Source organism: Castor canadensis, chromosome 7, assembly GCF_047511655.1.
Source record: "Castor canadensis chromosome 7, mCasCan1.hap1v2, whole genome shotgun sequence".
Lineage (NCBI taxonomy): Eukaryota > Metazoa > Chordata > Mammalia > Rodentia > Castoridae > Castor > Castor canadensis.
The window spans coordinates 32,024,674-32,050,504 of record NC_133392.1 but is presented as its reverse complement, the minus strand read 5'-3'; the positions used below and the strand labels follow the sequence as shown (position 1 = coordinate 32,050,504).

Sequence of the window (25,831 nt, the reverse complement as noted above, 5' to 3'; positions counted from 1 at the left end):
CTGAGCCCCAAAGCCTTTAGTAAAACAAACCCCCAAAGGGAATTTCCACTCTGTTTGCACAGCACGAGTGGGACCCCCGAGTTGCCTGGAGCCCCTCATACTCCAGGAACGCACTTCCCTCCTTATTGGTATTCAGTCAATACCCTCCTTCCCTAACCCTTCCGTGTCTGGCCTTCTCGATCTGATCTGCCGACAGAAGGGCCTTTGTTGAGGGAGCAGAGGGGTACAAACACCAGGGCTCTGAAGACAACAAGACAACACATTGACTTCAAAGGGGAAAATGAGTCATTGCTCTACAGGGGCCGGGTGGGCTCCTCCCAGCACCTCTGGACCAGCTTTGCCGGAGGGTAAACCTGCTGTGCCTTTTCACAGATCAGACATCATTCCCAAAGCCATTTGCTCGTTTTTTATTGTTTCAAATTTGACTCCAGAATATGAGCCCGAATCCAGGGTCTGGTAAATACTTTGTTCCAGGTTTACTGCAGCCAGCACAGAGGAATTCCAAGGCTAGGACTGAGGCCGGGAACCTTGCAGACTCCAGTTGCCGGCTAGTTTCACGAGTGCGCAGCAGATGAACCATCTCCAGCATCCCTCACCCTGCTCACGAGTGACCCCTGTGTAGACAGCTCTGGATGCAAGAGCACCCCAAGGCCATCAAAGCTAGGCTCCCAGTACCTCTGCAAGCATGTGGCAGAAGCCACTCAGCTGCTTCCCCAGCTCTTCCAGGGTGAAGTGACAAGCAGAGTAGCCCACCCTCGACAGCCAGTGAAGGCGAGGAGCCCCGGGTAGAGCAATCACTTCCCCAAATCTTGCACCCACTGTGTCCAGCTTCTGGAAAAAATCCCCTCCCTCAGCCTGGGGGTAGCCCTTCACTTAGGTTTGAAAATTACTCTCAGGGTTCCTCTACATTTTCTTTTCATCACGCCAAACAGCCCCAGGCTCGTGACTACATCCCACATGGAATGATTTCCAGATGGGTCCATTGTGCTGTTCCCGGAGCTTGTTTGTTTAGTGGCCTCTTCACCAACACCCAGAATAAAATTCCAATCCTGGTAGGAGCACTGTTCTCTGGATGTGGCTGAATTAGCAGAGTGGAACAGGACTATCACCTCTCTTAGCAAGCATACCTTGCCTCTATTAATTCAGCCTCAGATCTTTCAACCTCCTTCCTGTACTCTTACGGCATCTTCAGCTTGAAGTCAGAAGCCCTTTTCACAACAGCTACTCCCTGGCCAGTGCTTTTACAGACATTTCCATCTCTACCGGCCTTTAATCTCACAGCATTGATTCTAGCCCAGTTCATGGAAATCTTTTTTTTTTTTTTTCTTTTTTCCCCTGGGTGGTACTAGGTCTCGTGCATGCTAGGCAAATGCTTTACTGAAAATCAATTTTCAATCTTATTTCTGTCATCTCAAGTATAAGTTTTGGGCCACCTGCAACTCAGTCAAGCATCCCTTCTATGTTCTCATTAATAAAAAAGTGAGATACTAAGTGACCTTCCTAAGGTGTCACAGCCCACAGTGAACACAAGTGCCCTGGCTCCCTGTCCAGTACTTGCTGTCATTACACACTGTCAAAGTCCAGGGCACCTTAGCCTACCCAGCCCCCTACCACTCCCACCTGGTGTTGGTCCACCTGGAATGGCCCTAATAATAGACAGGAAGTCCTAGGGCTTTCTGGGAGGAAGATGGAAACCACCCCCTGGCAGAAGGATTTTAGTTCCTTAAATCACATCAGCCTCCTGCTGCAACTCCACGCTTCTCAAACAGGAGCTGTGGAGCTGGCCAGCCACATAGGACAGAGGTGCGGAGGTCCTGGGGTGCTCTTCACAGCTGCCTGGGAGAAGCAGGACAGAACAAGGGAACTACAGACAGTGACTTAAAGATAACTTTAGCCCCAAGCTTCTTCTACACAGCTCTCCCACATCTGTCCCAGAAACATGCCTGGCTCCTTGAAGAATCTGCCAGGGACAATGGCTTGTTAAAGGGCTGGCCCTGCATGCCCTTGCTCTGAGAAAAACTCTATACAGCAGCACCAAGATCACTGGGTGTGCCAAGAACATAGGTCAGGGTCAGTAGGAGGTTCCTGATGGTCAGAGCTGCTCGGCAGCTTCACCTGTCTGTGAAGTAGTGAGCTCCCAATCAGCAGACATGCATAAGCAAAGGCTGGACAGATAACTTTTAAATTTTTTTTGGCAGTGCTGGGGTTTGAACTCAGGGCCTCAAACTTGCTAGGCAAGTGCTCTACCACTTGAGCCAATCTGCCAGTCCAAAGACAGGTGACTTTTGACCCTTTCAACCCTAAAGACCTAAGCTCCTGTACCCGCTTTTTCTCCTGTGACAAGCCTCTTGTGATTCTACATAGAAAGTCATCACTGGACCCCAAATGGCCAAAACAATTTTGAGGAAAAAAGCAAAGTCAGTAGATTCAAAGCTTACTGCAAAGTTAGAGTAATCAAAACAGTGTGGTACTGGCATAAAGACAGACAAATGTCTCTCTAGCTAGACAAATGGAATATAATGGCCCAGACACAAACCCTTGCATAGATGGCCAGACAATGCAACATGTGTGCCAAGACCATCCAATGAGGAAAAGACAATTCCTTCAACAAATGGTGCTGGGGAAACTGGGTATCCACATGCAAAAGAATGACGTTAACTCTTACCTTACACCACATACAAAAATTAACTCAAAATGGATCAGTACCTAAATGTAAGAGCTAAGCTATAAAACTCCTATAAGAAAACACAGGGGAAAGCTTCATGGCATTGGATTTCACAGTGATTTCTTGGATATGACACCAAACACAGGCAACAAAAGTAAAAACAGACCAAGGAGAGTGCATAAGCTTAAGAATTTTTGTGCATCAAAGGACACAATCAAAAGGGCAAACCAAGAATGGGAGAAAATGTTGCAAATCACCTAGAAGATAAGGAATTACCATCCAGAATATATGAAGAACTTGTACAACTCAACAAGAAAAAGTCAACTAACTTGATTTAAAAACGGAAAGGACTCCAAGAGACATTTCTCCAAACAAGACCTACGAATGCCCCAAGATTGCTATCATCATAGAAATCACACCAACATCACCTGAGAGAGACAAGAATGAGTATTAGTGTGGATGTGGAGAAGCTGGAACCCTCACGCACTATTGGTGGGACTGTAAAATGCTGCAGCTTACTGTGGAAAGTCATATGAGATTTCTCAAAAAAAGATTAAAAATAGAATTACTATATTATCCATCAATGCCACTTCTGGGGATCTATTCAAAAGAATTGAAAGCAAAATCTTCTTTCTTTTCTTCTTTTGTGGCACTGGGATTTGAGCTCAGTGCCCCATGCTTGCTAGGCAGGCACTCTACCACTTGAGCCACTCCACCAGCCCTTTCTTTGTGATGGACTTTTTTCAGGATAGGGCCACACAAACTACTTGCCCAGGGCTGGCTTGGAACCATGATCCACCTAATCTCTACCTCCTGAGTAGCCAGGATTACAGGTGCCCAGCTGAAAACAAAATCTTGAAGAGATATTTTCACACCCATGTTCATAACAGCATTATTTCCAACAGCCAAAAGATGGAAGCAATTTAAGTATTATTTTAGGAGCAGTGGATAAACAAAATGTGGTATATACATATGATGGAATATTTTTCAGCCTCAAAGAGGAAGGAAGTTCTGGCACATGCTGCAACATGGATGAACCTGGAGGACAGACACTACATTAAGCGTAACAAGCCAATCACAAAAAAGCAAATACTGCATGATTCCACTTATTTGAGGTACCTAGAGTAGTCGAACTCATAGAGACAGAAGATAGAATGGTGGCCAGCAGGAAAGTGGGGGTAGTGGAGAATTGTTCAGCGGGTAGAGACTTCCAGTTTTTTAAGATGAAAAAGTTCTGGAGGTCAATTTCATACCAATGTGCATAGACCTGACACTGTTGAACTCTACACTTAACAAGAGTTAAGGATGATAAGTTTTGCATTATGTGTTTTTATGACAATTGCTTTAAAAAGCCACAATGATGAGAGGCAGGACAGCCTCGGACTGGGATGGAATGAGAGGGGGAGCCAGATTTCCAGAGTGGAATTGGTCTGAAGATACAGCACTGAAAGGTGAGGAGCCTTTGGAACATTGCTGTCCCTGCAGACTTCTGATGCCAAGACAGCCTAAAGACCCAAAGTAGTAAAACCTTGCCGTGTTCTAGAAAGGACTTTTGATGCTACACAGAGATCAATACCAGTTAAGAATCAATGAAGCAGAGGTCACGTGTGGTGGCTCATGCTTGTATTCCCAGCTGCTCAGGAGGCAGAGATAGGGAGATTGCAGTCCCAGGCCGACCCAGGCAAAAGCCTAAGGTCCTAGCTGAGAAAACAAACAAAAAGCAAAAGGACTGGGGGCGTGCATGATGGTTCGGGTGGTAGAGCACTTGCCTAGCAAGCACAAGGCTCTGAGTTCAATCCCCAGTACCACAAAAAAGGTAGCGTACTGCATCCAGACCATGAATTTAAGTGTCATGAGTTACAATTCGTGCCAATTTTCATGCCAAGTTAATCTAATGGAGAGCTCACATTGAAGTCAACTCCCAGGGAATGCATTCTAAGAAAGAGGCCAGAAATTCTTCTCCCACTTGTACAAAGCTCCACATCCTTTGCAGTTATAAAAGCAAAGGAGGCAGAGCTGTGTGAATAAAATTCACACAAGGCGAGCTGCCTGCCAAATCCAGACTGAGCGAGGCAAGATGCACAGGAAGCAGTCAGCAGCTCTGTGCCCACAGTGAAGTCTGCCAGGGGCACTGGGGACAGGCCATCAGCAAGATCTGGCCCAACCTGTCACCTCCTACTGAGATCCAGATCAAGGAGGAGTCATAAGCCCACCAACCAGGAGAGACTCATGAAGACTTTGAGGACAGCAGACTGTCCTGTACACCCAAGTGCAGTGCCAGATAGAGCCCAGCTGCCCACCACCCTCCATCCTCCCCATGGTGTGGGTGCTGACTATATTCATAGCACCCGTACCAGGGACTCTGTACAATCACCTACTCCTCAAAACACCTCCACTCCTCACAACACCCCCACTCCTCACAACACCCCCACACCTCACAGAGGAGGTTACATCACTTGCCCAGGGTCTCACACCTAACCAGTGCCCATGATCACTGAAGGACAAGAGAAGATTCAATGCCAAGGAGCCTGGCTGCCACTTGGAAGAGCCAGGAGAGTCACTCAGAGGTCCTGGTTTTTGATGAGCACCTGGAGCTAGGATGGTGTGTGCCTAACTCTGTAGTCCCAAACAGGGAAGTGCCAGGCACACTTCCAGCCACCAAGGTTCACCATCCCCCAAATGGATGAGACCATGTGGTAGACAGAACAACATCCTTCCCAAAGATGTCCACATCCTAACTCCTACAACCTGTGAATATGGTACCCACCACAGCCAAAGGAGCCTTGCAGATGTGATTCAGGTAAGAATCACCTGGAGATGAGCCTGGATTACCCAGGTGGGCCCAATGTAATCCGAAGGGTGCCACAGAGGAAAGAAGGAGGCAGAGAGTCAGAGCTGGAGAAAAGGCAGTGATGGGAACAGAAGCCAGAGCGGCGCGGTCACAGATCATGAGGGAGACCTCTAGAAGCTAGAAAAGGGCCAGATTGTCCAGAGAGCCTCCAGCGGAACAAGTTCTGCCAACACCAGATTCTAGCATCTGGCCTCCAGAAGCGTTGTCTTAAGCCACCAAGTTTGTGTCATTTGTTACAGCAGTCCACTCAGTCACTCTGCTCTTTAAGAACACTTGTGGCTCTCTCTACCTATCTTCTACCTACTCCAGACTCCTAGGACATTCTAAATCTGGAGCCCATCTACACCTCCTTCCAGGAGTAGTTCCACACAACACTCTGGGAAGCCGGGGTGCCTGCTCATGGGGCAGCTGAACTCCCAGTCTTATGTCTGCATAGCCTCTCCTCTCCTGCACCTGTGTCTCCCGCATCCTTCAAACCCCTGAAGCCTGAGGACCAGTCTCTCTCCCTCCTGTTTCTCTGGTTTCTCAGACTTCTATAATGAAGAGCTGCATAGCTTGGTGAGAGTCACCCTTGAGAGCCTGTTCCCTGCTTTCCAAATCCAGATCTGCCAATGGCTAGCTATGTGACCAAGGTACTCAATCCTCTGTGCCTCAGTTCTCCCAACTGGAAGAGGGGGATAAGAATAGCATTCATTGCACAGGACTGTAACATTGAAAATGAGAAATTGTGTGAAAAGTGTTTGACACCTGAGTGCTTAACAGATGGTAACTATTATAACAGTGACAAGTTGCTGTGGCTTAAACTTCATTTTTAAAAGCATTTATGTTAGGTGAGCTTTATGAAATGCTTTAACTGAAAAGCTAAACCCCTGATCTCTTACCTTTCGCTGTTTTTCTCTATTTTCCTAATATTCAATAACCCAGCACAATTATTTATACAGTTTTAAAATTTTTTTAAATCCTCACCTTCCTAAAAATCATTCCATACAGCCACCCCCCTGCCCCACCCTACCACCCCCAACCCACGTGCATGCCTCTCTACTCGGAACCCTTGCCAGGCTTATGAATGCTGTGTGTGATGACTCAGGAGGACGGTAGCCTCGTGTCCCTGGGGCCCCTGTACAGCTACCCCAGCGGGGCACCCTGCACTCACTGAGCATCCTCCTGTGGAGTGAGGACCCTCTAACCCTTCCTGGACTCCCTGGCTGTCCATACTTGTGAAGGCCTGTGTGGTTCTGAGCCAGCCAGGGCAGAGCTGGATCCAAACACTGCAGTGTGGTGCCACGCTGAGCCTGTCAGCCTGAGCTAGTGTGCAGAGGTCAATCTCAGTCCCGCCATCCTCTTCCAAGAGGCTCCCATGCTGGCCCAGGGGGATGCTTGCCTTTTCTGCTCAAAACTTGACAGCAGACATGGATCTAACGATTGGCAAGCTCTTTGAGATCCAGAGAGCTCATAATCCCCAAATTGTTCTCTGCATGGTTCCAAGAGGGGAAGCGTCTGCTCTGGGGGTCTTGCTTACTTTGTGTGGCTCTCTCACCAGAACCAGGTCTGGCAAAGCAAACAAGGGAGGGATCCCCACCTAAAGCTCACCATGTGTGCCAGGGAGCAAGGCCTCCAAAAGCAGGAACCAGAGGAAAAGGGGTGTGAAGATACTGCAGATTCTAGGGCCCTTCCATATCCACTGACTCAGGATCTCTGACACCCATGACCCTGAGAATCTGTGTTTTTAAACACTCCCCATCCCAGACATACACCATACACACTCACACAAAGACAACTCGTACATTCTAGTTTTGGAGGTAAGTGCATAGGCTTGGTGGACCTGGATTCAAATCTCACCTCTGATCTTTATTATCTGAGACTTCAGCCAGTCATGTAATACTAGGCTCACATGGTCTTGAAAAGTATTCCCTGAAAAAATAAATTTGTGAAGTTTCCCAGTCAAGTAAGTTTGGAAGACACAACACCCTACATATCCGCTGGGACTTTCTACTGCATGGAGTGTGACAAAGAGGCTGCAGAGTTCCCTGCCAAGGACTCTGCTGGTCCCAGCACATCCCCTAACTTTCTAAGGAGTCATCTTTCTAGCATTAATTTCAGGAACATATCAGACTTACTATCTCACAGGACAAAGCTTGAGAGATTCCTTTCTGGGAAAAGGAAAACCTGAAGAGTGATGGATGGCCTTGTAAGGAAGCCAAGGTGGTTCCGGCAAGAAGGGGGCCCTAATGGGGTGGAGGGCCATGCCAGAGCCCCATCCCTCATGTGCCACATCTTCACAGTACAGCTCTGCCGCCTGGCCTGGACATGTCACAATAGTGAGGTCACCTTCCAGCTTCGGGTAATTTCCCTGGGAGGCAAGACAGATCCATTTTTAACAGCTCTTCATTTCAGAGGAGAATACCTTCCTGCCTCTGATGGGGGCTGGTGTGGGCAGGAAGGGAAGCTTTGTTCTTCTGACCAGTGCTGACAGTTTAATTAAACCCAGCTTGAGAGAGGGTCGCCAGGGTCAGGCATTCTTCAACACGGCTCTGCAGACTCTCCCAGCCCGCCTCTCCCACCACCAGAGTCCTGGTAATGAGTTATTGTGGTCCTTACAGCAGGGATAAAAATAAGGGGAAATAGATGCCTGGGGCTGCCCTTAATCACCTGCCCTGCCCCTTCCAGGCCCGCAGAGACCAAGAGGTAGGTTGATCTTGTCAGGGTGCATATTGGTTCCAAGGCTAAAAGGAAGCCCAGAGCTTCTGGATGAGAAAGGGATGGGATGGCCAGAGGAAGGCTACAAGGAAGTCAGACCTGGGGGGACAGAGGCTGGTGTGGGGAGCTGACACTCCCCGTCCCCCTCTTATATGTGAGTGAAGACTGGGGTTTGTCACTCTAAAGCAGTCAGCTCTCAAAACTGTGCCTCCAGCCCCAAACTTAACCCTGCATATGTCCATGAAAATTGCATATCTGTATCTTCTGGGGATTCACTGGCCTGTGAGGAGCTGACCCCAAACCTGGGTAACCTGCCTTAAGGTACATGCCAGAGACATGCATGCAAGAGGCAATGCACTGCCCTACCCATGACCATGGGTTTGTAGGTCTGAGTGGTGACAGCTCTCATGGAGCGCTGGTGATAGACTGTCACCTCCTGGAGAGGCAGGGCACACTTGGCTGTCTCATCCAGCTCTTACTCCAAGTGTTCTCAGCACTGAACACAGAGTCTGCCCACAGGAGGCCCTCAGGAACCATGGGATCAATGGGTGGGCAGGAGCAGATGTGTGGTGAGGGGCTGGGTGGAGGGAGAGGTGGGGCAGGAGGGTGGTGAGGAGCTGGGGGCAGAGAGGGGTCTGTGTGGGTGTGTGTAGGTAGCTGTTGTGAGTAAGTGGCAGGGGCAGATGGGTAGTTGAGGGGATGGGAGGGTAGACGGGTGATGTCAGATAGGAGGATTGCGATAAGAGGATGGGAATAAACAGATGGGTACAGAGTGGTAGATAGAAGAGAGGACTTGTTGGTTGCTTGGTGGATGGAGAAGTGGGAGGGTGAATGGCTGGGAGGCTGGAGGGAGGGTAGGTAGATAAATAGGAAAGTGGCGGAGACAGAGGGCTGGGTAGGTAGTGTGGTGGAGGAGGTAGATGGAAGGTGGGTTGAGGGGTGAACTTTAGCAACAGACAGACCAGATTCAAGTTTGGCTCAAACCCCTTGGGTATGTGACAAACCCTCTGAGCTTGCAGGTCCTCATCTATAAAATGTGGTGTGGGGCTGGGGGAGAGACAGTTAATGTCACAGAGACTTTCTGCTAATGAATTCAGACAATATTTGCATGTAGTTCAGCATAGCCTGGCACAGACTAGCCTTCCATTCATTCTAATCGTTACCACCACAGCGCAGGCTGACTTCTGCATGGCTGACTTGGATGAAAAGGAGATGGGCACTCTGTTCTTGTGGAAGAAGGGACACTGAGCAGGAACTCCAGGCCCACCCTCAATGGGAGCATCTCCAAGGAAGTCCCCAAGAACTTCAATTGTAACTTCAGGACACCAGGCACTGTTTCCAGGACAGTATTGCCTATTTGTTCCACATTTGCTCTCCTTTCGCTGCTCAGAAGTTAGCCGAGAGTTCACAAAGCAGGTTCCCTTTGCTAACCATGACTGTCCCAAGCCAAACCCCAGCCTTTGGCTGTGGAGGCCTTCATCTGGCTGCTACACCAAACTCCTGCCATAGCCTCCTCTGCATTCTGCGTTTTCTGCCTGTTGGGGTGAGGCTGAATCTCCACAGGGATGGGAGTCCGGGAATCAGGTTTGCCCTCCTCCAAAGCTATTCCCATGTGGACAATTCTAACATTTCCTGACACCTCCCAGGTGCTGCAGAAGTGAGGGCTACCCTCCTCCTTCATCCTCTTGATAGCCCTTGAGGTACATGTCCTTTGGCCCACAGAACAGTAGGCTCAACAGGATTAAAGAAGGTCCTGCAATATCACATACCGGCCTAATTTTTTGTTTGTTTTTGACATTGTTAAGGATTGAATCCAGGCTAGGCAAGTTCTCTACCACTAAGCTACACCCCCAGCTCACTAACAGAAGACTTTCATTCCTGATAAGACCTGGCAGGTTTCCTACCACAAACATCATGCATTGGAGATCCAAAAGGAAAAAAAAAAAAAAATCACCCACAGCTGATCCCTGTTAGTTGTCTGCAGTCATTTTTTCAGACATTATTTAGAGTAATTTATTCAGTGATCATATTGTCAATACAACTTTGCATCCTGGCTTTTGATATCATTAACATCTGCATTATTTGACATCTTTCATGGCTGTGTAAATATTCTATCAAGCAGGCATACCATAATTTACTTAACCACTTCACCAGTGGTGGACATTTCAGTTATTTCCATATTCTCTTCAATATTGTAAATAATGCCACAATGAACATGTTTTATTACTTCAGTAGGGTAAGCCCCAGCAGTGAAAGTTCTAGGTCCAGGTTTAAGCCCATTTTCAGAATCTTTATGGGCCCTCAGAGACCTGGTATCTGATTCCAACCCTATTGTCAAACTGCTCTGTGGTCCCAGGCAAAGCACCCATCTAAGCCGATGGCCCTGCACTTGGAAGAAATGGAAGAACTAACCCAACATGGGTCTACTGATGAAGAAGAGCCAGCAGGAGGGCTTTAACATCTGGAAGTGCGCAGATAATATCAACTGATATCCACCACCTACATGCTCTGTGGTCACACCTTCCTCAGCACATTTGGTCTCTCTCAAGTCCATTTTCATGCTGACTTAGCATAGCCTTTGCATGAAAATCTGTAATTTGCTCCAGATGAAAAGGATCGATAAAAGACCCCTCCAAAGCAAAGGGAAGGTCAACAGGGGAGAGACCAGAAATTCCAGGCACTGCCTCCAGGTCTTAGCCCACCTTCTAAGGGAGTATGCCCCACACCCAGCACCTGAGAAGTGGGCTCCAAGATACGGCTATACCAACCTCAGCCAATCCCATGAGCCCAGCACAGCTCATGACCTGAGGCAATCATTGAGCCTAAGATGGGCCAATCAGATTCTTTCTCCCAGAAATCTGAAGCTGGGACCCAACACATTGTGGAGATCTGAGCTCCATGGTCACTGAAAATATGAGGGTAGTCAGCACTGTGGCCAACCCAAGTGGTAGAGAAGCCAAGATGTTGCCAGGACACTGGTTTGCAAGGAGAAGCAGGACAATAAGGTGGGTACTCAGAAAGAACTAGAATCATCCTCACATCTCAGTTGCTGTAAGGGCCAGCTATATCTCACTTCCTGTCCCAGGGAGCTAGGGAAGCCTGCTGTCTGTGTCCTTATAACACCCACCCCTCACCTTTATCACCACCAAGTACTCTTTGGCCAGACAAACTGGGTAACTAGTACCTCTAGCACTTGAGTAAAGAAAAATAAAGTGCCCACCCTGTGAGCCTGGCATTGAAAGAAAGTAACAACTTACCAGAAAAGGGGGGATTGAAAGAGAAGGCTCAACACCAGCCCAAGATGCCAAAGACCAGCAAAATGGATCATCATTCATGGCCCCAGATCAGGATGAAGAAGGAAAAGGAAATGGTCACCCTCTGACCACTATTTGAATAGACTGAGAATTAGAGTGATGTTGTAAAGACAAAGCTGGAAAGCAAGATCAATGACAGATTCTGGGGATGCCTGGAGACCACTGGCTTAGCAAGAAGCCCAAAAATCATGGCAGAGGTGGAAAGAATCAGTGGTGTCTAATCAGGGGAGAGAGGAGCACATCCGGACTCCAGGAGCCCAGTGAGGTTCCTCCACACTCAGGTAGCCCCATCTCCACCCCACACAGTCCCGTCCGCTTCCTGCCAACCTCATGCCCTCATGCAGCTTTCTCCACCCAGGTGCCATCCCAGGGCTCCTTCAGGGAAGAGGTGGCAGCCCCATCTCTACACAGTGCCTTGCTAGACACTAAGAAGTCCCAACCAATGTTCTTAACATTGTGGATGACAATAATTAAGGGGACTCCAAAACCTCCCAACTCAAAACTCAAAAACCTAACAATCCTCCCCAAAACTAACAAGAGTTCGTGATCATTCTAAGAAATCACAGAAAACAAAGTTAAGAAAACCATAAGTTATTACAAAGAAGATTCAGGGCTCCAAGTTAGGAAGAATTTTCCAATATGCAGATCTATCTGATAACAGGACTGATGAGCCAGGAGGTGGTGGACTCCCCATCACCAGAGGCAGCCAAGCAAAGACTGCAGGACCAATGCTAAAGAGCTGCAGAAGAGATTCCTTAGGAAGTCTCAGAGGTCCTGGAGAACCCCAGGGCCGCAAAACAATCTCACATCTGGAGAAGCAGAATTAGCAAATACTCTTTAAACTTGGAAGAAGTGTGTGGAGAGTAAATAAAAAGAAAGCTTATACCATGGGCAATAAACTTACAGACCACATTACCCTGAAAAGGACAAGGAGCCGAAGATAGAGTCGAGAAGGGTTTAGTTGAATGAATAAGTATTCAACCCCAGGCAGGTGACCAAAGGCAGTGAGACACGCAGAAGGATGACCTCCTGCAAAGGTTGACTGCTCCATTAGAAGCTGCCACCCCAGGCACCCTTGTCCCCCACACTGTCAACAGCATACACAGAGCTGGATGAACTGGGATTCTTTCAAGCCCTTGCTGTGGAGAAATGCCCCACACCGTAGCTTCCTACAGAAACACCTGCGCCTTTGGTGGCCAAAACCATTCCTGCCAGGTGAGGAGCACGGGGTGGTCAGAGTCATGGGGATGTCCTAGGTCCTACTGACCACTCCCCATCCCTCCCCTAGGACGGAGAAAACCTCAGAGAACATTCTGGCCATGGAACTCACAGTCTGGACAGAGCCTGGTTGTTCTGGAACAGCAGTTCTGGTAACACATGCAGCTGGTTCCGGTTCAGCCGTCTAAAAAAAGAGGACAGAAGAGGTGGGAGTCACCTAGCTGTCCAGGAAATAGACTTCTCCGATTCAGAGTCACAGGCCCTAACCTTTTGTCCTACCAGTGACGGTGTGATCCCAGGGACATGGCCTTCTCTGGGCCACAGTTCCATGTGTACAGTGGGAATTTGGCCACCGAGCACTAGTGAGGGCAAGGTGGGAGGAGCTGTAGAAGCCCCCCACCAAGTTGGCTGCCAGAGCACCTTTCCCACCATCACACTTGTAATGCATAATGCACCAATCCCAGCACCATCTTGGGAGTCAGCTTGGGAGCCAGATTCCTGACTATGAAATGTAAGATATGCCCTCATGGGGTAGGAATGGCCAAACATACCAATTCCCCAATTGCTTTTTTTTTTTTTTTTTTGGCAGCACAGGGGTTTGAACTCAGGACATCACATTTGCTAGGCAGACGCTCTTACTGCTTGAGCCACTCTGCCAGCCCTTTTTTTGTGATGGATTTTTTTCGAGATAGGGTCTTGGGAACTATTTGCCAAGTGCTGACTTCGAACCATGAGCCTCCTGATTTCTATCTCCTGAGTAGCTAAGATTACATGCATGAGCCACCAGCACCCAGCTGGTTTGCTTTGGGTCTTTTTTCAAAATGAAAATAACTTGATTTTTTATCAGCAATGAAAATGCATGCTTTAAGAAAAAAAGAAGAAAGAAAGAAAAGAACCCTCAAATAATAGGAGAAAAGGTACTCAGCTGCCATTTTTTTCCTCACTCAATAGCTTAAGGATGTCAAGCAATAGAGATTTATCTTTTTTTTTCCTTGTGGTACTGGAGACTGAACTTAGGCCCTCACGGATGCTAGACAAGTGCTCTACCACTGAGCTATACCCCAGCCTTCCTTTTATTTTTGATGACTGAATAGTACTTCCATTTTTTTAACTCCCCTGAGAACAGAACAGAGCCCCTTTCAACATTATCAATACAGGCACAAGCAGGTCTGATTCTGGAGAGTAGTTGCTGAGAAGACAACATAGAAAGGACCCAGACTTGTACTGGGAGGTTGGCTAAATTTGACCAGACTCATTGCCCCCACTATAAGCAACCAATTCTTTGATACTAGAGTTTAGGGTATAGCAAAAGATACTACCTACATTCTGAAACAGAATGTAGACATTCTGAAACAGAATAATAGACAATATTAAAACCTAACAATTACTGTTTAACCCCTCCTGTAGCAGCTCAGCCTATCCAGAGGCCGAACGCCCATATAGTTTCATGGGCAGAAAAACTGGGGCACCATCTCCAGCACTGCCCCAGATATACTGAGCAAAGTGTGCACTTGAACAAGATCCCTGTGACCTGTGTGCACGTGATGGCTGGAGTGGAGCTGATGGATAGTCAGGTGCCGACAAATCCACAGCACAGTGTGGGTCACACACCGTGATAAACCAAGAGCAAAAATGTTCTTCTGGAGGGAGAGGAGAAGAAATGGAGTCCCTTGCAGCCAACAGGAACTTGTCTATAGCGACCCCCAAGAAAGCCATCTTTCATCTGATATGTGAGAACGGTCATCACCACCACATTGGGGACTGCATGTTCCAGCATGGGACAATTAGATCTGCAATGTAAGAAGACCAGCTGGAAGAAAGTTACTCCAAAGGGCAGACTTCAAGGGGAAAACATTATTGCCTTGGAAAAAAGGGTTGGCCAAAATAACCCTTAAAGCAATGGGAGTAGACATCAGATCTCTCCATGCTCCTGAACCCCTGTCCAATAAATTAATCCCGTGTCTACAATGCCTGGTAATTGTGGGGGGGTTATTTTGTTTTCCCCAAGACTTTCTCATTTTTCTGACTTCAATTTTTGAAAACCATTTAGGAGAAGGAATTTAATGCCTCATTTAAAGAAGAGGAAGCAGGAATGGTAAGGGGCAGGAGGTAACTCAGAGCAAAAATAGCAGCAGTGGCAACCCGTCACTCTTAGCCTGTACTATTTGTCAGGCATCAGGATAAGTGCTTTAGAAGCATCACCTTATCATCGGAGAAAGAAAAGGTGGGCTTTCTTCTCTCGGCTATGATGCCTTCCATGCACACCCCAAGTCCTCCTCCGTGCAACCTCACTGGAAAGGTTTACTGTCACCATTTTGCCACATGGCTTGGTTCTTAACAGGTGCCCATGGTCCTTCCCAGCCAGCAGGGCCTCCCATTTCTGCTTCTACACTCAAGTTTCATAACTGCTTACAAGAATCAGCTATGGCTGTCCTCAAACTTGTTTATGCCACAGGTACTTACAAGTATATCATTTAATTAATTTCATTCACAAATTAATGAAATACTAATGAGAAAAGAGTCATCTCTATGAAAACTTTGAATGCTTTGAAAAGATTCAATTAAAAAGGTAACTGCTAATTGAAGGGCTGTTGAGTGAAAGACTTAATTCTGTACCCAGATTACTTTCAAGGCCCTTTAAAACTCTCACTCTACTAGCTCAGGAGGCAGAGATCAGGGGAATTGCAGTCTGAAGCCAGCCTGGGCAAATAGTTCATGCAACCTCATCTCAAAAAAACCCATCACAAAAAAGGACTGATGGAGTGGCTCAAGGTGTGGGCCCTAAGTTCTACCTTCAAGAAACCAAAACCAAAACTCATCAACAAGGTATATAGGGTGTGGTTTGGGCAAGGAAACCCATAAAGAACCACCACCAGTTTTATACTAAAAAGTAAGTCTCAGGAAGAAAGAAAGAGGTTGAGGAGGGGGTCAATAAATGTACATTTATGTGTTTTAACTGAAAATGGATCAGTCATAGTCTATGTGAATTTTATGACTTGGCATTTCAAACAACTTTGATGATTAACTGATCACCCCTGATAGCCAACAAATCGGAGATAGTGGCCACTGAACTGACCACTCGAAAGGCATGGGTTGAATGCACCAACACCTCCAGGGACAGAGTAAGTGCCCACTGTGAAGTTGCTAGTGACCCACCCTGGAAGAAAGGAACTAGAAAAGGACAGAAGGGACAAAGTCTGCAGTGACTAGTCATAACTCAAAAAAGATGACCCTGCCGAGCCTGGGGTGGCAGCAGCAGGCACAACAGGGGCCAGTCCTGGTCATGTCTAGACCTCCAATCCCTGCCCACATTTTCTCCCCCTCCAGGCATAGCAGCAGCAGAGTTGGAGCCCTAATGGGTTGGATCCAAATCGGCCAGAGAGCCAGGTCATTAATATGTATTTTTTCTAAGCCTTTTAAAGAAAGCAAACACAGGACTAAATGGTTGACCTAGCTGTGGACTTCTTATCGCTCAGCTTCAGGCCTGGGCGAGGACACAAAAGAAAGAGCACCCTGATTCTCTCCCAGGCTGCAAGGGCACAATGAGGCAGCCACATTCTTTTCCCTACTTATACCTTATTTTCTTTGATAGGAAAGTGAAAGGGGAGGTACTGGGTCCTAGTCATTAAGATCTCAGGCTTGGAAGGCAAAATGATCCAGTGCCCTCTCCTGCATGGTCCTGAGCAAGTGACTCAAGCTCCAGACACCTCTGTTTTCCATTTGTGAAATACCACCAGAAGCAGTGCTGTTTTAGGATTAAGTGAGATACCACAGGGCAAAGAGCTTAGCTTGGTGCCTGGTGTAGAGTAAGGCACTCAACGGAGCTACAATTACCATAAACTCATTGTCAGAAAATTCATTTAAAAAAGAATACAAGTCAGGCACCAGTGGCTCACACCTGTAATCCTAGCTACTCAGGAGGCAGAAATAGGAGGACTGTGGTTCAAAGCCAGCCCCAGGCAAATTATTTTCGAGAATTTTCTCTCAAAAAACCTCAGCACAAAAAATTGCTGGTGGAGTGGCCCAAGTGGTAGAGCACCTACCTAACAAGCATAAGGGCCTGAATTTAAGCCCCAGTACAGAAAAAAAAAAAAAAAAAAAGAAAAAGAAAAATGTGATGATTTTATATCTAATTTTTACTTGAAGGGCCGTTTTCAATTTTTTTGGTATTTAAATAATATGCACGAATATCCTGACATGATTTTTAACCGTCTCTGTTTCCTTAAAATAAAATGGGCTTTCTGGTTCAAAGAGCATGAGCTGTGGGACCCTGGACCCCTGTGGTCAAACCACTTTGCAGAAGTACCAGTTGAGGAACCACAATGAATAGATGAGTGCCCACCTCCTACCTCACCCACCCCCCACAGTCTTTCCCTTCATCACTGTCTCTGACCAAAATGCAAAAATTGATCATGACCCAATTTCAAACGTGAAAGCCCTGCTCATAAAGAAGCCATGCAAAACCAGAACACACTGCCACCTTCCTATGCCTGTGCTTTGTCCCTGAGCACCTAAGGTGATCCTCAGGTGGCCCCTGGGACTTCCCTGATGGGTCCCCTCCACACACCAACAGCTTCCTTTGAAAACAGTGGTTACGCCACCCCGATAGGATGGAACTTCGAATTTCTCGTGTGACTTTTTGCCCTCACATATTTTCGGGGACAAACAATAGAAAGTTGCACTGAGAATAGGGTAGGGGGAGGAGGTGCGGGGAGGGGTGAGCTTTCCAGCCACCATCTCACCATGCTCTGTGATCCCTGCCACTGCTGAAGCTGCTCTGGCTCCACTCCACCATCAGGCAAAGCAGGCTGGCACTTCCTCCCCTAAGGGCCCCTGGTTGTCCCCATCAGCAGCCCAGCAGGTAGGTAACCTGTCTGCCAGCCCCAGCCCCTCCAGAGCCTGCAGCCCACCAGTACTCACAGTCGCTCCAGCTCCTTCATGTCATCGAAAGCTCCTCGCTCCACCGCACCAATCTGGTTCTCCATCAGCTGCCTGGGAAAGCAAAGAGACAGAAGAGCGACAGGGTTTGGATGAGGGCTCCTGGAACAGCTGGTACGAGGGAGGAGCCAAGGCGAACTCTGCCAGGGCAACGCTGGCACAGGAATGAGACAGGAGCCGTGCCCAGGCCTCACACAGACCTGTGCTCCAGCCTGAGCATGCATTTCCTCACAATCTTGCAAATTCTCCCCCACAGGCTCCTGGGCACATGAGCCTGACTGCAAGATGCACTTCCAGCCGCGCCCCACACTGGCCCCTTGAAGCCACCTTAATGCTCCAAGACATTCAGGGGAACGGCTCTAGTCTGCTGGGCACAGGACCTCATCTGACCCAGAGGCACATGTCCAAGGAGGGAACATCAGGCAGGATGAGGGAAGGCAGAGCCCACACATGCAGCAAACCCACTGCAGCTGGCAGACAACCCCTCTGCCTGCATCCCCACTCCGCATGGCCCCATCTGCTAAAGGAAGAGTGGGGTCCTGCGCCAACCAGCCACCTGGTGCCGTGGGACTCTGAGTCTCCCCACCACCAACACATTCAAACCACAGCACCCAGCTCCTGGGGCACCATTTTTGCCAATAGCTGGGTTGCTGCATGATTTCTGAGAAACTGAAGGGGTTTTTTTCTCTTGAGTTTCCCCTCTCCACTCTCAAGGAGCTGACATGCCCTGCATGGGCATCTGACAGGGTCTGAGCAGGGTGAGGGCAGGCACTGCCACCAGACACTTCTCCTTCTCTGCCGGAAGCCTGGAGGAGAGGTAGGGGGGCTCCTCGAGAGAGGAGGGTTTCTCCACTCAGAAGAGGAGAAGGGTGACTTGCCACCCCTGACCTCAATGGAGGTCTGGTCACAAGGCCTCCCATTCCTCCAAAGACCCTCAGAATTGCAAAACTAGCACTCCTGAAAGAATGGAGGCCCCAGGACATGCTAGAAATCAACCCAGCTGCACCTTTGATCTAGGACGTTCAGCCTCCAGAACTGCTAGAAAAACAGGTTTGCTTTTTAGGACCTCAACGGTAGCATTCTGCCACAGCAGCCAAACTGACTATTCAGAGACCTACAAATTCTTTAAGCCAGGTGCAGTGGCCTATAATCCCAGCTATTCTATTTGGGAGGCAAAGATCAGGAGTACAGAGGTTTGAGGCCAGCCCAGGCAAAAAGTTATCAAGAACCCCAGCTCAACAAGCATGCTGAGTGTGGTGGCATGTGCCTGTGATCCCAACTACGTGAGAGGCATAGATAGGAGGATCAAGGTCCAAGGCTGGCCCTGGGTGAAAACACAAGACCCTATCTGAAAAATAGTTGAAAGCAAAAAAGGGTTGGAGGCATGGCACAAGGTATAGAGCGCGAGGCCCTGAGTTCAAACCTCAGTAGTACAAAAAAAGAAGAAAAAAAAGATTCTTCATGGTCTCCCTCCCTCCCAAGGAGACAGCCAACGGACAAGGCTGCCCAATCTTCCCAGGTCCTTTGCCATAGCCAAGTTTTTAGCCACATGGGAGTCAGCAGTTAACGCGTCAGCTCTTAACATCACTCCCACTCCAGCCCCTCAGGGGTCCCAAGACTGATTCCCCAGGGCCTGGGCCAGCCTGTCAGCCTCTCACTCCCACCTGGATGCGGGGGGGTAGGAGGAAGGCCACAGGGAAAGCAGCACCCCATACTCACAGCACCCGAAGCTGCTTGAGCCCCACGAAGTCGTTCTTATGGATCCTGGTGATGTTGTTCCCGTTGAGTTCCCTGGCACAGAAAAAGAGAACAGGGAGTGGGGAGAGGACCAGGGCTCAGCTACCAGCTCCTCTCCACTTGCCTCACCAATGGGGCTGGGGGTCATGTCAGTCTCAGGCCCCCAAGTCTGTGTGGAGGTCCAACAGACTGGGTCTCTGGGCAACAGACATCCCACCAGCAGAACTGACAAGTATGGCACATTACTGGGAGTTCTGGGAAAACCAGAAGCATGGCTCTGCCCTAAGGAGCTCAATCTAGGTGGGGGGACAAGAGAGCCACAAGCAAGAACCTGGAAACAGGCAGGTGAGAGAGAGGCTACTCAGGGCATTCTTGCTAAACCTCGGCTTCCTCTCTACCAAATGGGGGTGCCAACTGTGTGTCCTCATAGGGTTTGCGTGAGCATACACAAGTACCGAGCCTGGCTGCCCCCCCTCCAACCCCCCAGGAGCACTGCAATGTCATGCTGGTGACTTTGGCTCCTGAGGGCTGTCCATACCTGAGCAGGAAAAGGCAGGGAGGTCCATTCAGGCTACAAACTGAGGAAGTGAGACTCTGCTGAAGCCCAAATGACAAGGAAGAGCTGCCCCAAAGAGGACTAGAACAGACATTCCAAGGAAGACCACCCTGAGTCAGCCCCAAGTAGGAAGTACAGCTGGGGAGGTGGGTTCAGATCACAGTGGGCTTAAGAAAGCAGGACGCCAGCAAAGGCTTGGGGCAGGCACCATGAGGCCTGTCCTGCAGCAGCAAACAGGAGGGCAAGGCCGAGGAGGGAAGGCTGACCACGGGCCAGCTGCTAGCTGCTCTGGCTCCTTCTCTCATGCCATCCTGAGCCATCAGCTCTTCCTCTCCTCCTCCCTTCCAAGCCACATCTGCTCCTCCCTTGGCCATCCAATCATCCTCTGTGTACCTTGGACATGGATGGCCCCTCAGAGGTCACTTGACCCCACGTCCCCACCAGGCCTCCCAGAGAAGCTTACTCAGCCTCTGCCAGGCCACTGCTCTTCCCAAGGGGCCTCAGGAAAGCAGGCCCTTCCAAGGGGAAGCATGACACATACCAGAAAGTTCTTTCACTGCTTCACACAGCAGTCCACACTCAGCTCCATCCCCACCTGTCCCCTCCACCATCTGTCTGTCCCCATGGGCATCTCCTACTCACAGCCAGGCTGCCTCCTCTTTCTTAACACTGTCACACACCTGCATGCTTTGCATCAACCCAAATACCCCCCACCTCAACACACACATGTACATGCACAACCAACTGCACGTACACACGTGCACATACACCTACAGCCCAGTCTTCTTATCAATCAACTTTGGCCAAAAGTTCCAGGTATGGCCACAGGCCCAAGTCAAGTCCAAGCTACTTTGAAAACAAAATCTCAGTGGGATGTGTAGGGCATGCCTGTAATCCCAGCACTAGGAAGCCTAAGGCAGGAGGGTCATGAGTTCAAGGCCAGCCTGGGTACATAGTGAGTTCAAGGCCAGCCTGGACTATATGGTGAGTTCAAGGCCAGTCTGGGTTATATACTGAGAGACCCTGTCTCAAAACATGAGGACACACGAGATGGGGTAGGGGTGGGGGAAGGAAGGGAGGGAGGGAGAGATATGACACAAGCAGCTCTGGTTGAGAGGTGCTCACGACCTGAGTTGCCTCCTGTAAGAACAGCACACATTACTCACTTCTTCCTACGAGGCTGGAGAGTAGCCACCATGCCCACCTTACACACTGATGAAAGAGCAATTCTCAGATGCTAGGAGCCATCCCAAGGTCACCAGCTAGTAGGTGACAGAAACCACAGCCACAACTGTCTGACCCTAGGAACCAGGCTTTCAGCCCATGCTGACAAGTCAATAATTCATCAACTGATCACTCTCTGTCCTTCCCCTGGGCCTGGCTCTTAAGTCTTAGGAGTGGCAGGCAAACCTCACTCCCCGTTCCTTGTCTCTTTTCTACTAGGATCTGAGAGGGGCTTGAAACCTCTCCAAGTTAGCACAGTTGCCAGCAAGCACCCAAGAGTGTGCTGTCCCCCACCCCAAATACCATGAGGACATCTTCTCTCCATATGACATGCCTGTTTTCAGTGCAAGGATCTTTGGTATTTATTTTTTTGTTTTTATGTATTTTTGCCCTCAAACTCATGATTCTCCTGCCTCAGCTTCCTGAGTTCTGGGATTACAGGCATGAACCACCACACCTGTCCAAAGGATTTTTCTTGTTGAATTTATGGAACAGCCACCAATCAGGGCTTTCTGCAAGACGACTGTTCTTCAAACATTGAGGATGTCATCATGAACCCTTTAAAACTGGCTCCAATTCCAAGCCTGGTAAGCATCCTCCAAACCCAAAAGCAAAGGACATTTTTGGTTGTTTTGTCTTGCTGGTTGTAAAGGGACATCAACACTAATTATAAGGACAAAATTGCTGAATGATAGGAACAATTATCCATGGAACAGAATCCATACTGTGCAGCCACAAAAAATGGTACTGTCTGTTTATATGATGCGGAAACCCACCCATGACCAGAATGCAGCAATGGGCTACAAAACAGCCTGTAATTCATGATCCCCTTATCCTCACTCTCTCTGTCTCTCTGCCTCTGCCTCTCTCTGCATCTCTGTCTCTGTCTGTCTCTGTCTGTCTCTCTCTCAAAATAGCTATGGATATAGGACAAGCTGAGGGGTGCAGGCCACATATTAATGGCTGTAATTGACACGTGGTGAGACATGAGGTAACTTCAGTTTCTTTTTAGTTTGCTTTTCTGCATTGCAATTTTTTTAAATCATCTGTATTTTTATAAGCTAATACAATTTTCAAGTTATTGCATTTAAGCATTAGAGTAACATGCACATTTTACATTTTTTCCTACTTCCTGAAAAATAAAGGAGAATGAAAATCTCACATAGTCCCATCACTAAGAATAATCCCCATCAACATTCTAGAATGTTCTCTCAGGTCTGTTTTCTTTGGATACAATTTTTCTGCAGAAGAGATAATTCAGCAAGCATTTATTGAAGATGCACCAAATCCTTTTGCAAAGTTCTGAAGACAAGAGGATGGATGAGATGTCATTATTGGTCACTTCTAAGTGCTACAGTCTGTTCTCCTCTTAAGGTTGGAACTTGGGAATATCAAGTTCCAGGACCACTCCCCAATGCCCTGTTCCTGAGACACCTGGATTGTTTTGATATTTTTCACTTATAAACGATATTACATAGCCGGGCACAAGTGGATCACACCTGTAATCCTAGCTACTCAGGAGGCAGAGATCAGGGGAATCAAGGTTTGAAGCCAGCCCAGGCAAATAGTTTGCAAGACCCTATCTCAAAAAAAAAAATCCATCACTAAAAGGGCTGGTGGCTCAAGGTGTAGGCCCTGAGTTTAAATCCCAATACCGAAAAAAAAAATATATATATATATATATATATTTATATTTATATATATTTATATTTATATTTATATTGCATAAAGCGTGGTGTCATTTGGAAGCAATCTGTTGCTAGGAGAAGAATTACTCTGTCAAAGGTCATTAGAAATCTGATGGATCTTCCAACCGTTCATCCATTCCTTCTTGTGGTAACCATGGTTTATAAGGTAGTTGACTATGATAACTACTCCCATTTTGCAGGTGGCAAAGTCAAATGCCAAGACTTCTCGGAACAAGGCAGGGCCCAGTGCAGAGCTGTGGGTTGAATTCCATGCTGTTCTTCTCACCCCTTGGCACCAGCACCCGTGTGCGGACACTGGGAGGCATTCCTTAGCCTAACCGTCTTCCTCCCATCCCTTCCCCACTCCATTCCAACACAAGCAGAGACCTGGACAGGCAGGGAGGGGGATAATAGTACAGATGGCAAAGCCAAAAAAGCCTGTGTTCCAGGAGGCTAGCTGCTGCATCCCCTGGCTCTCCATCAGTGACACCTCTCAGGTGACAGCCCTACCCCAGAGGGCAGCCAGCAGGACGGGACAGCCTCAGAGCTCATGAAGCTTCCACATCTTAGGGTTGCTGCTTGGGAAGCAGTCTTGCCACTTAGGCCAAGAAAGTGATCACCACTGGGTAGCCCACCCCTCCCCCTCAGCCAGCCCTGCCTCTGCAACCCTCAGCAGAGGCTGCGGGAATGAGGCAAGGGGGTCATTGTTCTGCAGTCCTTGATTCCTCCAACAGGTGGTCCTGGGGTGTTGCTATGGAGACTTCCTGGCTAATAGGCTGCCTGGGAGACTGTACCACACTGCTAGGGCCCAAAGACCACTGCAGCCAGAAGGAGCAGGTGGGAGGACCCACCGGGGCAGCTCCCAGCCTCACAGTCCAGAGGCACCTGAGCTCACTGAGGCCTCACCCCCAGAACCCACATCCATCATTCTTCTTTATTAGGCACCTACTGTATGCAGACTCTGGGTCTGGATGCAAACATGCTTCATCTCACTGCATTACACAGTCACCTAAGCAGGTGAGTTGTGTCCTCTCGAACTCGATGATGAGGAAACTGAGGCACAGATTGGTAAACCAACTTGCCCAGTGCCACACAGCAAATAGATGGTGTGTGGATCAAATCTGGGCCAAAAGGATTACATGTTCTTTTCCTTCACCACAAAGCCTCATGTTGCTGAACTCATCCTGTCCCAGCACCCAAGCCGTCAGACCTTGGACAGAGCTAAAGGTGGCTTTCGTGCTTTTAGGAGGAAATACCTGCCCTGGAGCCCGGTAACAAGAGCAGGTGCTCTGCCCAAGCGACATCACCCCCAGGGGGCTGAGCTATGTGCGTCCTTAGCAGCTAAGAGCTTGGACCCTGGAGCGATTCCTGTGCCACTATCACATTAGCTGTGTGGCCCTGGACATGGAGCTTAACTTCTCTGTGCCTGTTTCCCTATTTGCAAAATGTTGATAGCATCCACCTCTTAGAGCTGTGGTGAGGTTTAAGTGACTTCGCAATTCTAAAACGCCATTAGACGTACTCATGGTACACCATTAGTACTCTCTTATCAGTATTACCTGCCACAATGACTTTGACTACTACTGTTGTTGTTATTTTCCTTAAAGACCATGACTCGCCTAGGAATGATGTCCCGAGGCCCAGCTCAGGCTGACACTGAGTGGCAGGGCCAAGCTGAGCAGGAGGAGCCAGCTACTCACATCCCTCAGGCCCTAGGATGCTAAAGACCAGGCCAGATGCCCTAAGACAGTTCTGCCTTCCAAAGTGATGCATTCTTCAAAAAGATGCACCCCATCTTTCTCCAAGGAAGAAATACACCTTCGTGGCAAATGGCACTGATTTCCGTCAGTTCCTGTGGAGCCCTGCCCTGCAAGGAAAATCTTGGTAACAAAAGATTTTAGAGAAAATCCCCCAAATCAAAGAGCCCAAAGGAGAAAACAAAAACACATGGGGATTTCTTGACGCTTCTAGGAAATAATCATTTGATCACCAGCAATTGGGTGTTCGTGAAAAGCCAAAAGGAACCCTTGGATTTCCTGCTCCCTCAAAGACCAGAACATTCCCACAGTGGCTCAAGCCTGCCATAGTGATGGAGGCTCAGTCACTGTCCAAAACTATACTCGTCCTGACCAGACCTGCCCTGTGGATGACACAGGCCTCCTGGACTCAGGAGCTGTGCACCTCGGCTATTTCCTTTGAGCCTCACCCTGGCCAAATAGAGAGCTGAGTGTCTGCAGACTCAGGAGGGGAGAGCAGTCAGAAGGGAAATTTTCCCTCCCCAGCCCATGCCCAGACCAAGGTCCAGGAGCCCAGCACCCCACCTACAAACAACCCAGTTCCCCCCAGCTGCCCGTGAATATCCACTCCTTCATCATCATGCCAGCAGCCCTGCAGAACTGCAAGTGGGCTCCCTTCCAATACCCTCTCCAGCCACAGCCAGTGGCCTTGACAAGCTGCAGCTCTGATCGTGTCCCTCCCCATTTAACACCTTTAATGAACCCCACTGCTCTTGGAATCAAGACAAACATCTCCTTACCATGGACTTCAAGTTTTGTATGGCCTGCTCTGCATCCCCCATCCAGCCAGACCTGTCCTGACTCTGTCCTGTGGCAGAGCCTTGAACTTGTCATCCCCTCTACTTGGAATATCCCTGCTGCCTTCCCCTTCTAATTGTAACCCTTCTTATCCCAGGCCTGCATCCGCCCTCTGCTCTGTAGCACAAATCAGGGGTGACTTTAGAGGGATTCTGGGGGAATTCTGGACTCCGAATAACACCCACCCACACACACACACACACACACAACACACAAGACCAGAAGCTCTTTGAGGACATGGGCCGAGTTGGTTTTTTGCTCACCTGCCTCCGCTGGACCTAACACAGCACATGGTGCAGGTGTCTGAATAAGGATTTCTCAAATGCACAAAAGGACATGTGTCACATAG

General features: G+C 48.6%; 1 protein-coding gene across 1 annotated transcript in view; it reads right to left on the bottom strand.

Moving 5' to 3' along the window:
* Slit1 (slit guidance ligand 1) overlaps nt 1–25,831 on the bottom strand; it is a 165,100-nt gene that overhangs the window by 125,309 nt on the left and 13,960 nt on the right. The window contains exons 2-4 of the mRNA XM_074078625.1: nt 19,403–19,474; nt 17,666–17,737; nt 12,858–12,929 (exon numbers count right to left, since the gene is read on the bottom strand). Of these exons, the coding sequence (XP_073934726.1) occupies nt 12,858–12,929; nt 17,666–17,737; nt 19,403–19,474 (216 nt within the window). The remainder of the gene's footprint in view (nt 1–12,857; nt 12,930–17,665; nt 17,738–19,402; nt 19,475–25,831) is intronic.